The sequence below is a fragment of the Hippoglossus hippoglossus genome, chromosome 4 (assembly GCF_009819705.1).
Source record: "Hippoglossus hippoglossus isolate fHipHip1 chromosome 4, fHipHip1.pri, whole genome shotgun sequence".
Lineage (NCBI taxonomy): Eukaryota > Metazoa > Chordata > Actinopteri > Pleuronectiformes > Pleuronectidae > Hippoglossus > Hippoglossus hippoglossus.
Genome location: NC_047154.1, coordinates 11,159,362 through 11,175,442, shown reverse-complemented (window position 1 = coordinate 11,175,442; position 16,081 = coordinate 11,159,362). Strand labels below are relative to the sequence as shown.

Genomic DNA, 16,081 nt, shown 5'->3' with positions numbered 1-16,081 from the left:
GATAAATAGAAGTATTTTATGTCTAACAAGTAGTTTTACTGTTGATATTTTAGGTGCATTTTGCTGAAGATATTTTCTACCTTTAATACAGTAAAAATATAGAAGCACATTTCTGCAAATTTGTTATAAACCCCTGTAGGTCATTATAATGTGAAACCATCTCAAATCAATGGCTCAATATCACAAAACAATGACTAAATATTTCCAAATAACAGTATCATTAAATATGACACAAAATAATATCTCACTATGTCAAAATAACGACTTACTTACTCAATGTCTTGGTAAATCAAAGTAATGACTCACTAAACCATAATAGTGACTAACTAAATCAAAATGTCCTGGTAAATAAAAATGACTCACATAATTAAAATTACGTACCAATTTAAAATAATGACTTAGTATCTAAAAATAATGACTTTCTAACTCGACTTGAATGACTTAGTATCCCGTAATTTCGATTTACTGTCTCATAATTTCGATTTCATAATCTCAGAATTTTGATTAAACTTTCATCTTTTTTACTTTCAATATCGGAAAAGGGTCTTCCAGGAAAAAAAAATCCACTGTCTTCCTCATTTCACACTCTTGATTTTTATTGAATTTCACCATGTTCATATATTGTCTTATTCCTGCTCCTTCCAGTCAGCCAGCAGGAACAGCATGACAGACAGATCACATAGCGACCCCCTGTGGCGGCCCGTGGGTGTGTAATCCATCCCACCGTGCTGCTGAGGGTGTGTCTGCTACACCGCATGTGGTCCAGAGTTTGTTGGTTGAGAAGAACCAGAACCTGAGCGAACAGCACTACATCGTTTCAATCGACACATCTTGACAAATACATATTTACACCGACAGATGACTTTATGTTGCTCCAGTGAGAGAGATTTGGTGTTGAGTTTGTCTACCATAAAGCCATGAAAAAAACCATCCTGCAGCTGATTTGATGTCACAGATTCCCACATGAATCAACTCACATTAATACAAATGATTAGGCCCAAGACCATGAGAACAGTTAATGCATCATCACAATTAATCATCACGTTAAAATAGAATTGGTCGATGGACTAATTAGTCAAGAGCACAGTTGTTGGACCAGCATTCATTTGAGCAAAAGGAGTCAGAAATGCATAGAGGCCATCAATGTGAGAAGTAATTTGGACACAGTCTGATCCATGTCATTCGCTAGGTTTTGTTATGACAGGTTGAACAGGAACTGCATGAGAATGTGAGGTAAGAACCCTGGCCTCTCATCCATCATCTACCAGGCTAAAAAGAACTTTGTTATGGTCCAGAATTACAGAGTGTGCGCTGCCTTGGCACGAGGTACCGTCCACAGAGGGCAAGAGAAGACACAGTTATTTAGAGTTCATCAGACTGAGGCTGGGGTGACGATGCACTCCCTTCAGGAGGTCCTTCAGTCACAGGGTACGGCAGCCCGACGACTGTCAGAGCTCATCCTTCTCCATCTGCTGGAAAGCCTCCAAGTCTTCCCGCCAATCAGCCAGCAGTTCGTCCACCGACTGGCTGCTCGAGTCTGTGTGGCCTTCAGCCTCGTCTCTCTTGTCAGAGTCTCTCTCCTCTTTGGGCTGAGCCGAATCAGCCGCCACCTCGGTGGGACTAACTTCCGCTTCCGTTGGAATAACTTCCTCTGCTTGACTTGTTTCTTGTGATGGAGGAACCTCCTCCTGTGAAACAGATTCGTCCAGCTCCACCGTGCTCGTTTGTGTTTGAGTGGTGGATTCGAATGAGGTGGGCGTTGTTGCCTCAGTAAGACAGTCCTCCTCTGCTTCTTGCACATCCACACCTGAAAAGGAAGCAGGGGCGAGTTACTGAACTCTGAGCTCTATACAAGAAGATGTGCCAGGACACACACACACACACACACACACACACACACACACACACACACACACACACACACACACACACACACACACACACACACACACACACACACACACACACACACACACACACACACACACACACACACACACACCTCTTTCCCTCCTGTTCAGTCTGTAATCTATACAACATGCCTCCTGTAGTCATTCTGAGTCCAAAATAGAACGGTTTTCATCAAGAGGTTGTCAACCATAACAGCATGATGCTGATGGTGAGTCATGTTTCCCACAGGACTGAGCCTCTCTCACACAGCTGCACAACCAAACAGAGTCAACACAGAAAAGGAGTCTGAACAAAAATCTGTTCTATGAATTTGCAGGGATCTGGTTAAAAAAAAGACAACTTGTCAATCTGTTATGGTTTGTAAAAGTAAGTAAGAAAACTAATCCTTAATGCAGCTACAGCCGTCTTTGACTTCCTTTTATTTGTCTGGTTAAGTTAGGTTGCATGAAGCCACATTTCGTTTCACTTCTCTGCAGCGTTTTCCCAAACAATTCATTTGACGCACATGCATGCCGACGAACGTCACTCTCAGCCAAAACAAATTCTGAGTAACTGGTTCACAGACTTGAAAGTGAAAGACAAGTTCTTTTGTGAAATAGAGAAATGCCATACATTCCACTTGCGGGTGCGCACACTACTGCAGCTAAAACTATAAGGTCTGACTGTCTGCATGGTTGGTTACAACTTCATGGACGATAGCACGAGAGTGATGGCAAGAGCGCGCACGCGGCAAATAGTGCTGCAACTAGTGCTGTACACAGTAATACAATGCAGCAATGGAGTAAAACCCCATGTTAGAGATCTCTTATTTTATTATGAGAAGTGTAAAATGTTTTTTGGTTCATTATGAAATTGTGACAGGACAATTTAGAATTTGGTGGGCCGTTACAGATGAGATTATTAATGGTTATCAGTGCTTTGACATGGTGAGATAGGGCATTAACCTCTCACAGCAATCATCTCTATATGCTTATTACCATTAGTTCTAAAAGTTTGCCATTTCTGACATCAAATACAGATGAATATTTTTTTAAAGTAAACGTAGAGCAAAGATAAGTATGAGTATATAAGTAAGAGACCTGTCATGTCCTAAACTCTGACGGGGAAATTAACAAATACTGTATGACTGCACTAAACTTCCCCATCTTACACAAACAGAGCCCTGTGGATTGAGAACATAGTGAGGAGAAGAGAGGTGGGGAAATTAAAGCATTTAAATATAATAGGGAAAATTGAGATTAACTCAAGGGAGAGTAAAACGTGCAGAATGTGGGTAACAGACAAAGAAAGAAGGAAAAGAAGAGAATACTTACTGCCCTCAACAACACTGCCAGGACCAGGTTTACCTTTAAATATGGCTGCTGCTTTTCCGAATGGGTGAGGGTTAAGTAAACAGAGGAGACACCAAGAAAGAGAGGAGAGGAAAGGCACTGTTACACTTCACCACAGGGTACAGGGGGATTTGGCAAAATGGGGAAACGAAAGAAAAGAACGGCGATGTGATATTGATAAGGGTGTAAATCTCCACCATGCACAATTAGACCCACAGCTGGTGGACGGCTCTGAAATGAGTCACGATTTCAGAGACTTCAAATAATGCCTGAATCCCTACAGCTCATCTTTATTTTATAAAGCCGACCACATAATGGGGCGCAGTCAGTGAGGAGCTATTACTACACCGATGTGATCAATCTTAACTAGAGAGATAAGAAGAATAGAAATAGAAAGAGCTCAAGCCATTAGGAAGGCATATGAGGGAGTGATGTCACACCTCGGTCTCTGGCTTTGTCGCTCATCAGCACTTCCACCTCCCTGTACTCCTTCAGCGCCTCCAACAGGATGTTGCCCTCCTTGTGGAAGAGGAAGAGGAGAGGCATCGTGACGTCATCTGTGTTGCGGCCGTCCCCGGCCATCTGAAAGAGGGGAGCCGTGTCACTGCTGCTGCCCTCGTTGTCATCTGGGAGAAGAGAAGAGAAAGGGAGCAAACGATGGGAAAGAGAGATATAATTAGTCACTTAATCGACAGACAGACAATTAACTGACAATGATATAGATCAACAATTCAATAATTCACTCCATTAACAATGATAGATGTGGTACTTTTACTGTTCCCAGCTTCTCTGCTGAAAGAATTTCTTGTTTAGTTTTTTTGGAGGGGTTTGTTTGTTTGTCCCGGTGAGCCTGGGAGCTGTGTTGTTTGGGCCATTCGCCCCTGGTAGAGCCTCCCAAGGCAAAGTCGTCCCAGGGAGGGGCCAGAAATAAAACGTTTCAGAACACCCTGATGAAACGGCGACAATGAAATTGGGTAACCTCGCTGAGAGAACAAGATCACAAATACAAGTGGCCGAAATTCATTTTCTCTGTTTGGGGCTGGGCTCAGCCTTAGGGATAGGGCGAGGAGTTGAGACGACCGGAGGAAACTCCGAGTTGAACCACTGCTCCTTCATGTTGAAAGGGGACAGTTGAGATGGTTCGGGCATCTAGTTAGGCTGCCTACTGGGCGCCCCTGGGTAAATATAGAACTCGCTACAGAGATTACATATCCCATCTGGCCTGGGAACGCCTTGGGATAAGGAAGAGCTGAAAAGCGTTGCTATGGAATGTCTTACTTTTTCCGGAGATACACGGAAGACAATGAGTGGATGGATGTACAGGTTTGGGATTGTTTTTTAGACAAAACAGAGAATTTGAAGACATATCCAAGTTGGTCATTATTCACTATTCAGAATAAAAGATTCATTGAAAATATGGTATCTGTTATTTTATCTTTTGTTAGTTAATCTGTTACTTTAATGCGAAAGAAGCTCTGCCTTATTATTATTATTATGTCATCATGCAATGTGCAGAACCCTTCGACAGTCTGTCTTCAAGATAATCCAATTATTGAGCGCTAATCTAGTCACTGAGTAGTCATCTTCCATCTTGTGTCGTTAGCTGCTTGCACTCACCGACGACGATGCCTCCGATGGCGCCGGCCTTCTGGATGTGTCGGGCCTTCTCTGCAAACATGCACTGACCCCTCTGGAGAATAGCGATGTGGCCCTGGACGTACTCAGCGTTTGTGATCTCAGTGCAGCCGCTGTAGGGTTCAGCCACAATCACAAAGCCTCGCACCTGCACACAGGAGCAAAGAGGCAGAATTATTGTTCAGAGTGAAGGAACAAACAGTACGTAATTATGCTGTGTGCACTCCTGCAGTCAGATACTACATGATCTCTTCTGGTGCTGAAACAGAGAAGTCAACGTTTCTTCTGTTGGAATTAGGAATATATTCTGCAAGAGGAAGTTCCCTATTCAAAACACAAGATAACTAAGTGGCGCTCTTAGGAAAAGCCAACTGGAGGACAAGTCAAGTGCCCATTTGAAACCTGGCAGCTTAGTGGAGCTACAAATCCCACTCACCCCTGTGGAACTTTTGGACAGGTCTGTGCCAAACTGCGCTGGGCCGGCGGTCAGCACGACCCTGCCAGAGAACGGATGTGAGACGATCTGAATGGCTCTGGGAGGCAGCTGCTCTTTCTGCTGCTGGCTGGACAGCTCCATCATTTCCTGCATGAAGCGCACGCCGTCCTCTGCCGCTACTGCGCTCACTGCCTAGGAGTGGGCAAGACAAAGAGAGAGATCACTTTAAATTCAGGACAGAAGGAATACCATGGTTTTAAAGGTTGGGAGGTACACTGGAATACGTCTGCCACAGTACCTATAGGGCTATAGACACATCTAAATGAAAAGCAGCAGTAATAAGTAATTTAAAAGTATTGTAATGATGTATTTTATAATAACATCACCATGACGTTGTATATACCATATGATAATGAATGATTGGTCTCTTATCTTACTGATTGCAACAGTGCATTCTAACCATATGATCATGAATTTCTTGTATGATTGTGTCTATAGCCCTACATGCATATGCATATTAATTTTTGAACTATGCATGACAATATTTTCTGACTTCACTGTGACATCAGGGCATCATTTATAAAATTATATCATATGGTTATCAAGTGATGGGAAATCATTTTCTGATCAATATAAGCTTTAGATCATCTCTCTAGCCTATTTGCAGATATATCTTGGGAAATGTGTTTTTCAAAATGTGTCCCACTTTTTGAAAATAACTATCTTCACATTTTAAAAGGTAGTTTTTTTCTACTTAAGCTCCACAGATATAATACATTTTAAGAGATGAGTGTTTCGCAATATTTTACATATTTAAGGATTGGCTGGCTTTAAACTAATGATACTGTAATTACATGTTATTACACATGTTTGTCCTTGGTGCTACATTGTTGTACCTGTGTAGCGTGTTGGACCAGTTGAACCCTGCCATCTTTCAGGTGGATGAGACTGACGCCCATGCGCCTCAGCAACTCCAAGTGTTCAGGGTTGTTTGCCATGAAGTCCTGAGCCCTCAGGGGAGGACGGCCCATACCGGGCTCCCTGAAAGGAGGGTGAGGAGGAAATGGACAAGGAAGTTATAAAAGTTGGACAAGTTATATAATAAATAGTTATATAATAAGTGCAAATACATGTCCTGGTTTAACTTGTATTTATGCACTTACCGGTAAGGAGCAGGACGGGGGCAGCTCTTGTCCACAGCAGTACGGATTGGTTCTCTCAGGTTACGAGGGTAGGCGGGGTCAGGAAACAAGAGGCGGGTGTTCGGGCAGGTCCAATCAAAGTTAGAATCATCCAGCTCCTCCTGTGACTGAAGTATGAGCATATGAAAGATATTGTTAAAGCGAATTGTATTATTACTTTCAGATCTTTATTCCTTTGAAATTATAACTGGATAGAGTCGATTACCGTTCTGTTTGAGGAGGAAGAGTGAGGGGCTGCAGAGAGAGACAGAGGAAGCAGGTGGGCCTCGGTTGTAAAGATGTAGTCCTCCACGTCAAAGGGTATGTCCTCCACTTCAGCAAACAGGAGGAACAGGTATTTGAACATCTCAGCGAGGAAGAACGAGTCCATTCTGAGAAAAAGAGGTTCTGTATGACGTACATCTTTAAATGCCATAATAGGAAACAGATTTTATACTCTTAAATATCAATATTAGCCTAAGAAATTCAGTAATAGTTGTTATCAGTTCAATGCTTCACATACTATAATCTCATGGTATGTAAATTATGGTATAGAGTGTTTATATTCTCACCGGTCCTCGTGGCTTCCAGTGCGCACGTCCTTCATGGCAGCGAAGCCGCAGGGAACACGGGCGAAGCGATTGAGGTTGTCCAGGATGGTGCGACCTGCCTCCAGGTAGTAGGGGTCGCCTGTGGCCTTGGAGAACGAGGAGACGGTAATGTGGTCATTACAGAGGATAGTACAACAACTATAAAAGGAGTAAAATCTTTTCAGGTGCAAGACTTTTCATTCCTAAAACAAGATGTATTTACAGTCCTGATGCCCCTTGAGAGTGTAGGCAAAGAAACTCAAGGTCAATCATTAAGTTGAGAACATTTAACATAAACTGGTGCATGAAAGACCTTTACCTCTGGACTGTGGCAATGAAAAGAGCACGCCTGCAGTACGTCGAGCTTCCTTGATAAATTACCTTGTAAAGAAAATAGGTGCTCTCTGCAAACTCCGGCCTCAGGGGATGTTGGGCCCAGTGTACCCTGAAATCAGTTGTGAAGGCCTGGGGACAAACGGAGAAGGACGAAGGGGTCAGGACACCAACCCAAACGTTGTAACTAGAACAGACAGAGCAACGGGAAATGCAGCAGTGTCATGTAAAATGGAGGTTGGTTTCCTATGAACCAGTTTAAGCCAATTCGTCATTTGACTCTACTTCAATGACACCAGGTTGTTTATTGTCGAGCGGGTAGAACATGATATGTAGGTGTTTTGTTTGTAGTTAGCTATACAGAGAGACAGATTACCTCTGGGAGGAAGTTGTGCTTCTTGGTGACTTGGTACAACATCTCGTGGGTCTCGATAGCAGGACGGATGTCTCCTTTCAACACCTGGGACACACACAGTTATGTGATGTGAAATAGACACAGAACTCAAAGGGTACAGTACAATCATCACTTCACAGGATCCAGTCTTAACCTGCAGTCCAGGGAAGAAGGCGAGCAGAGAGTCCATCCAGGTGCGAGCGGGAAGCAGAGGTTTGTGAATATGGACGTCCAGCAGCAGAGGAGGCTGGCTGATGTACTTCATTATAGATGCATAGTGCTGAATAAGAGAAATAAAAAGATTGATGAGGTTTTAAAACAGGCTGAGAAAATGTCACCTGAGTAAGGTTTTGAAAAGGCAATATCTTCAAGTGCCTATACTATGTTTTTCAGGTTTTTCCCTTTCATTTAGTGTCATGTTGCTGTTTGTTAATGTAAAGGTTACAAAGGCTGAAGTCTGCAACAAAGGGAGTCCTTCTTTTACACAAATAAAAATGTCTCCTGAACACTGTTAATCGACCGGTTTGCATTCATGGCCAGTTTTGGTGAAGCATCAACCTCACCAAGTAAAATGCAACATGATCACCCAGCTGCTTGTTTGGCTCGACGAGACAACACCTTTGTTACCGTAGCCATTGTTTACACTTGATCAGGAGGCCTCTAGTTAAGGGGCATGGCATTTCCAACACACTTTAAGTGGTTGACCAATCACATTACAACGGAATGTAAGCCTATTTTATTTAGACCCCAAAAAATGATGACCCTGTAAATGCTTATGTTCAAATGTGTGAGGTGTGGAACTACACAGAACCCTGAAATGCACAAATGGAAAATGCCCCTGTGACAAAATGCTATTATGCACAGAGAGGTATCAAATAACTCTTTCAACTGTGTGTGTGTGTGTGTGTGTGTGTTTGTGTGTCCTTACGATATTGAACCGCTCCAGAAACATGTCATCTCCCAGGAGGATGTAGGCCTTTAGTAGGTATTCATAGTATGAGTCAATTCCTGCTCCGACTCCACTGTCTGGAGACACACAATCATACTTTACCTCATAAGACGAGAGAAATCACATGACAAACTAATGTTCGGTTTTCATTATCCCACTCCTTGTAGTCAAATCGTCTCTTGAGACCCAAAGACTCATAGCTGTGTTCTTAATTTTCACTTTCCCCTCATCGGGGCTTATCTCTTGTTTCTTTAACCCTGTTCTTTATTCACACCCTCCTCCAAACTGTCAATCACTCATGTCATTCTTCCTCTCTCTTCCAACTCCTTCTCTTCTCTCACCTCTTCGGACCCACTCTCCAGAATGGATGTTGATGGTGGTTCCCACCAGATTGCTGTTCCTCTGTCTCTTCTCCCACAGAAAGTCCATAGCTCTCCTGGCATGGGTCTGTGTGAGAGGGAAAGTGCACTATTGATTAAAAGTAAAAGTCTTTCTGCAGTAAATGTCCACTGTTGTAGTGATTACAGTGATTGACTATGTGCTTGCTCAGCAATCCCAGGCTCTAATATGGTAACGCTGGGAAAAAGAATGAACTTTTTCACTAATAGATCAAGTTTTCATTATATTGGCTTGAATCAAATTCACAAGGATAAAACAAAGCTCTAACTTTTTTAAACAGCCAAAAATAGTTTATTCTATTCCACCTCAGGAGATTTAAATTAAGAGGCCTTTATTTCAGAAGGCATTTTGACAAGTCTCATAGGAAAACCATGATGTGAATATGATTATTGGTGGTTGAATTGAATTTGTCTGTTCGAGTAACTACTAACTCTAGCGTATAAGAAATGCATGAAAAGCAAGGGAACATTTATTTTTCAGCGATTCCTGAAGATCCCAAGAGTAAAGGGATGATAAAGGACAAGAGAAATGAAAACAAATATGAAGAGAATAAGAAACTGTGACGAGCAGCAATTTCAAATCTGTGCTTAAAAAGGTCCAGTGTGTAAGATTTAGGTGAAAGTGATCTATTGGCAGAAATTTAATATATAATAATCCCTGTGATGTTTTCACTAGTGTGTTACGCTGAGTACTGTACATGAGTACGGTTTTCATCCCTGAGTCCAAGTGAGTGTTTGTGCAAATAATGAAGAAATCCCCCCCACCCCCCCAGGCATTCGTGAGATATCATGTTCACGAGAATGAGATGGAAAGATGGATAACCTGAAATCACAAAGCCTACTGCCACGGCTGTCGTCAGCATGGAGAAACAATAAAATCCCAAAGTGTAACCTGGATGACACATAAAGAAAGATGAGCCATTTGTGAGGTGTGGCAGGTCAGAGCTGATACGGGTCTCTCTAAAGCATTCTAATAATTAAAACAGCTAATAGCTCTTTGACAGCGGTGCCAAGAGATTATAATATATGCATGTATATAAATATATACACTTATTTGAACATCAGCAAAGATCTGTTTCCATTGAAGTTTAATGAGGTAAACCAACATTGTGATTGTTGATATTTCCATTGTGTTACTCATATCAGTGCACCATTCAAGTCGATATAAAGAGATTTAAAATAAGTAAGTAATAAGTGAAATACATAAATTACAACATATTAATGTGGGTATGAGAGGGCTTGATCATTATCTGATGAAACTGTAATACCTCAAACACAGGATCCCCAGTGAAGCGACTTAAGGCAGCAAACTCCAGGATGATGGTTCCTGCACACGCGGTGCAAGTGTCCGTTTCTGTGCCCGTTCTCGACGCAGGACCACTGACACCATATCTCAAGTTTACCTGTCGAGCGGGAAAAAAAACATTTAAAAAATATCCTATTTTAGGAGACACATTTGTTTTGACAAGGATTCTGTGTGAAAACTGATCAGCCATCTGCGTGCAGAGCAGTGGAGCAGAGATTGTAAATTTGTAGCAATGATCTGAAAAAATGCCGGCGGCGTTTGTAAATGTCCACTAGTCACATTACCACCCTCAGAGAGCGAGTATTGACTCAAATTTTATAAATTATAAATATATAGATATTATATAAATTTACTTTAATTAAACCAAATATTGTTTCTACTTTTTTCAACATACAGACTTTGACCGAGTCCAGAAATGGATCCATGATAAATTGAATCTTCTTACTAAGTCAATACCACAAATGTCAATGTTTTCACTTCCAAGCAGAACAATCATTGTCATGAAATAATACCCTATAAAATAAACTATATTCATATCCATTACATATTTTAAAACATGAACCTAAATAACACACAAGCCCTGTATGTATAAAATTCTTGATAAAACAACCCATTTTATAAGGTTTGCAGTATGTTTGCATTTGTTTCTGGCCTTAACAAGCTGAATCAGTCTGTGTATTTAGTGTGTGGGTCTGACTCACCCGGGGGTAAGGCAGGCCACTGCTGGTGTTGAACGCCGGCAGCAGTCGGAGACCAATGTCTTTGGCCATATATAAGAGCTCATCCTGGTACCACTGCATGTGCTGACCTCCCTCCTTCAGCATCACAGCCATGGAGTGTCCTCCTAATAGACCACTGGACACAATAACACAATCCACTGATGTCTTCTGTCTTCCGTTTTGCTGTAAATTATGTGGTGTATTTCCTAACAGTCATTATGTGTTGATAGTTCACTTCAATCTCACCCGAGGACTCGAATGTTGGTTTCAAAAACCGACACCACAATGTCGTTATCCAGCCTCACATCTTTTAAGACTCTCCTCACTGCAACCTCGAACTCGGTCGTCTTATTTAGAAGCTGGCAATGACAAACAGTACATGATTATAAAAATTAGGCTGAATTATAAACCTATTCACAGTCTAAAAGTGGAAGAAAGTACAATGGATTATGTTCAGAATAATTTATGATCAAATGTTTAACCAAGGAACTTGTTAATTTTTAACCAGTGACATTTATATTTCTCGCAGACATAATATCACTATCATTAAAAATTTAAAGATTTTCTTCCATATAATGTACGTCATTACTTCACTGTATATAGAATCAAATAAACTATATACTCACCACCAGAGTATCCAGAGTATCTATGAGGGTCAGAGAGAACCTAAAATATACAGAAAATAATTATTAACCAAAGGTGCTTAAGAAAATGCTTAAAACATTTGTAACTGAATGAATGTTATTCAGCATGTATTAGTGCAATCTGCCTCCACCTTCCCCGACTATTGGGAGTAAGAAAAAACATAGAGCTGGTGCAGTACGGTACTCACTTTCCCAGAGCGTCGTCTACGTCACCTCGACTGGGCTCAAGCCCTCGTACTCTTCCTCTACACGTCAGAGGCATCAGCTCATCCGCTGGGTAGGCGTGGTCCTGGCAAACACAAACAAACATGCTTTTAATGCCTTGATCGGACCTTCAGTTCTTTTCTCTAGGTGTTCAGCTCAGTCTGATTAGTCCTCATTCATCTTAAAATACACACGATATGAGACATGAAAGGAGTTTCGAAGCCGCATTTAATACTTATTGAGTGTCATTAAAACATCAGCAATTTTTCTTCATTGCACCACAGTTACTCTTTTACCAGATATAACATGATATAAATACAAAGAAAACACAAATATAATCAAGTATATGGTACTTAAATTTAAGTAATATACCCATTTCTATGTAAAATGTAAACATAAATGCAAATCTGCTCTGTATTGTTTATTATCGGCAAACACACGCTGATAGTGATATGTCTGTGAAAGGCTCATATCGACCAACAGATAAATCAGTCCAAGATTTGTCCTGAATTAGGTTAGGCAGCAGAACAAATACCAAAGTATGGAATTCTTTCTTTCTTTGAAGAACTTACCATGTAATTCTGATATGCATGGTCAAACATCTCAACCACTTGGTTCCTTTAGTGAAGAGACAGAAGACACACACCAGTCAGCATATTGTTTTTCCTCAAATTAATTTCCAAAAGTGCTGTAAGTTTTTCTGAGCTCACCTCAGCCTGAGCTTCTCCTCTCGGGACATGGCCTGTCCGAGGCTGCACAACGCTCCACTCAGCATCAGGAGGAACAGTACAGGCGCCATCGTGGTGGATGGGAAAGACCACAGCACTCAACAACAGCTTGGCTCTCAGTTAGTCAGTCACTGAGCAAATATCTAGTCATTACCACGGCCCTAACCAAACAGCACCAAATAACGAAGACAACGAAGAAACGTAAACCTACTGCCTCCCATTTGAGTTATACATCATCTTCAGTAGTAATATACAGCATCTGAAATAAATCCTAGTTTTTTACTCAAGTAGAAACCTCGCCACTTACTCTCCATCTGTGTCTCTCTCTCTCTGCAGTCACCTGCAACAGGACTGTGACCGATGAGTGTTTGTATACATCAGTGGAGCTCCGTGGCACAATCTGTGCACTTACACACGCAATTGCTATGAAATAACTTTGCAGGAATGTTATTTAAAGTGACCAGAAAATACAGTGTCACTGATGTTGACCTTATCTCGAAGTGCAAGGTTGTTCCCAGTCCTACTCCCAGCAGGTTGCTCGGTCACACCTGTTTACTTTGCCACGCTCTAACCCGGACCTATGCCGACACGGGACACGTTGTGTGACACGTTGACATGCCAAAGACCAACATCACAAACATCACGTCACTGAGCAAACCCGTTTAGTGAACATGAATCCAGCGATCGGAGTATGAAAATGACAGTGACCGTATTGTCAGCGATTGTTAGACAGTCATCGGGGAAATTAAAACGTAGCAGCATTCAAGACACAGCGTCATCTTTTAAGACTAGTTGTTCAAACCAACAAAGCGAGCAGCGCCGTGTTATCTTCCCTTGTCTTATTTGTTTACGAGCCCGGTCCTCGGGTCGTTTACTTCATCTACAGTCTACAGCAGATTAAACCCAAAAGTCCAGCTAACAGCTCTTATAGCCTCCGGGTCATTCCAGCTCCTGTTGTATCCCCTTTGTCTTTTAGAAATAAAGTTCAAGATTTCCTCCTTTGAATTGTTTTCTTCCGTCACATAATCAGCCAAGAGCCGCACTTGTAATCAGCCAGTTAGCTAGCTGTGCTAACTAGCCGAGCTGGCTTCCGCGGACAGACCGACAACACAACACAAATCAACAAAAACTACGTCCATCGTGGAGCCGCGGGCCTGTTCGGTCGGTCTCCGCTGTCCTTTGGGTGTGGAGAGAATATTTTAACCGTAAACTGTAGTTTAGCCGAGCTAGCAAGTGCGATACTCCGGATGTCCCGATGAAAACGTCCACAACATCCGCTTCCTGTTTGGAGGAGCAAAGACGCCCTAGGTTTTGCTTGTCAGGCATCATTTTCTTAGCAGGCTGATAATCAAACAACCTGTGCTTCGTTGAGATGCGCAGATTTAACTCAAACCGCAGTGAAAGCTGTTTATTAGGCACATTTAATATAATTCTAAGAATAAACTGTTGTTTTATGGCTTTAGAAGTGTAGACACAACCAGGCGGAAGAGTTGCCTGAAGGAATACACGTGGAGAAACAAAATCCCTGCACACAACAGTCCCGCGCATTCTCCCCAGTGTTGCCTTTCATGGTGGCTCTGAAAGCTCGGAAAAATACCATTCAGCGTCTTTAGCGAAGCCAAGCCATTGCATTTGTAGTGAATAACAAAATTAAATCTATTATGAAAAACAACTTTGAGACTATATTTGTTTTCAAGTGATACAACATTAACAAATCCTATGTTTATTATTTCAGCCATCAAAGTCAATGATGTAATTAATATGCAGAGTTACATATCATTTAAAATAAAAGTTCTGCTTTCCGTCAATTTTCTTTTTAAGTTACTGACAACAATGATGGCAGCTTTAGTCATTTGTAAATAATACAATTCAAGATGAAATAACTTTTTTTACCAAACGTTATTGCAATTGCGTAATTTCCAGTGGTGCATAAGTGTTTTAGACTCACTAAAAACATTTACAAAGAAATTGATAGGGCGTAAAGTATTAAATATTAGAATTAAAGGATAAGGCATACATTATTGGATAGTATAATAAAAGTACAAACTCTTTGTGTAATTAGTGTAAAGTACATTTGACAGTAAAGATAAAAGTTTGATTCAACAAAAACTAACAAAGTAACAAACTATTCAGCAGCAAAATATTTGTTAAAGGAGCAAAAATATTGCACACAACCTGCGGATTAAAGTGACAGATCGGTTCATAAATTGACAGTATTAAATTCATATTTATACCTGCCCATGATGGCAGTCAAGTTAACTGTGTGTGTGTGTGTGTGTGTGTGTGTGTGTGTGTGTGTGTGTATGTGTGTGTGTGTGTGTGTGCGTGTGTGTGCGCGCGTGTGTGTGTATACGTGTGTGAATGAATCAGCACTTCTCTGATGGGAGGAGTTTAAAGAGGTTATCAGGTTGTGTGGTGTGTTATATGATGTTATTTAACCGTCCTCTCACATTCAGTGATGTGTAAAGATTCTCCTGTGGTGGCAGCTCAATGTTAATTACTGTTTTCAAAACACACTAGATATCTTTTTTGTTGGTGTCCGCTCTGGCGCAGATGTACCAGACTGTCTACCTGTTTAACTACTCTCCATTGTGTATCTTTGATGCTATAAAAACAAGGGAAATGTCATGATTGACAGCTGAGACTAACTCACGATCGGTCGAGTGTCTGCTTTGGTGGGGATGTTACTGTGGCACCCCCAGCCCACCTCCAATCGCTACTTTGCAGACTCCAAAAGAGCAAGATGGCACCCCTCGTATTTTGGCTTCATTTCTTGATAGTGGTAGGAAGTGGAGAGATGTCGTCCATCTTTTTATACTATCTATGGAAGTACTGCAGTGGTTCTCAAACTTTTTCTGTCATGCCCCACTTTGGAGCTAGAATATTTTTCATGCCCCACCCGCTCCCCTGCCCCAACAAAATGATGACAAAATGGGCCAAGTTTAACATGTGTATTTACATAACATACACATGAACATTAAATTCACATTACTTTCAGGAATTTCTGATGTGCAAATAAAAAAACTTTTTCAAACAACTTTTTGTGACATTTGTCGCTTTTTCAAAAAATAGAGAAAAAATAAAGTGTGTGAGTGGGGGCGGTCTGGGAGCGCACACACACACACACACACACACACACACACACACATAAACACATTCGCCCGCTTTTTCATGCTGGCCTGATACGATGATGATTTAACAAATTAACGTGACGTTCCCTCACGTTCACGTTCAACATATGAAAACTGATTCGTAAAGTTCCCCGTTCGCGAAAAATATGCACACACACTAACCAACTTCAAGATTAAAACCAGCCAGCAAC

The 16,081-nt window shown here is 41.4% G+C and overlaps 1 protein-coding gene across 4 annotated transcripts; it reads right to left on the bottom strand.

Moving 5' to 3' along the window:
* Window positions 1-571: 571 nt before the first annotated feature.
* Window positions 572-14,344, bottom strand: edem3 (ER degradation enhancer, mannosidase alpha-like 3). 4 transcript variants are annotated; one of them, XM_034582150.1, is made up of 21 exons: window positions 12,742-14,042; window positions 12,604-12,649; window positions 12,016-12,116; window positions 11,810-11,849; window positions 11,430-11,542; window positions 11,166-11,319; window positions 10,427-10,561; window positions 9,102-9,207; window positions 8,740-8,837; window positions 7,966-8,091; window positions 7,794-7,877; window positions 7,466-7,549; window positions 7,067-7,191; window positions 6,721-6,886; window positions 6,477-6,622; window positions 6,210-6,354; window positions 5,314-5,505; window positions 4,860-5,025; window positions 3,683-3,868; window positions 3,223-3,272; window positions 572-1,787 (listed from the first exon to the last, which is right to left on the bottom strand). In XM_034582150.1, the coding sequence occupies exons 1-21, from the start codon at window positions 12,828-12,830 to the stop codon at window positions 1,449-1,451; spliced, it is 2,691 nt and encodes an 896-aa protein (XP_034438041.1). In that variant the 5' UTR covers window positions 12,831-14,042; the 3' UTR covers window positions 572-1,448. The 4 variants fall into 4 exon arrangements, with proteins under 4 accessions (XP_034438041.1, XP_034438040.1, XP_034438043.1 ...); XM_034582149.1 differs by having other exon boundaries at window positions 572-1,807; window positions 3,225-3,272; XM_034582152.1 differs by lacking the exon at window positions 3,223-3,272 and having other exon boundaries at window positions 3,681-3,868.
* Window positions 14,345-16,081: the final 1,737 nt, after the last annotated feature.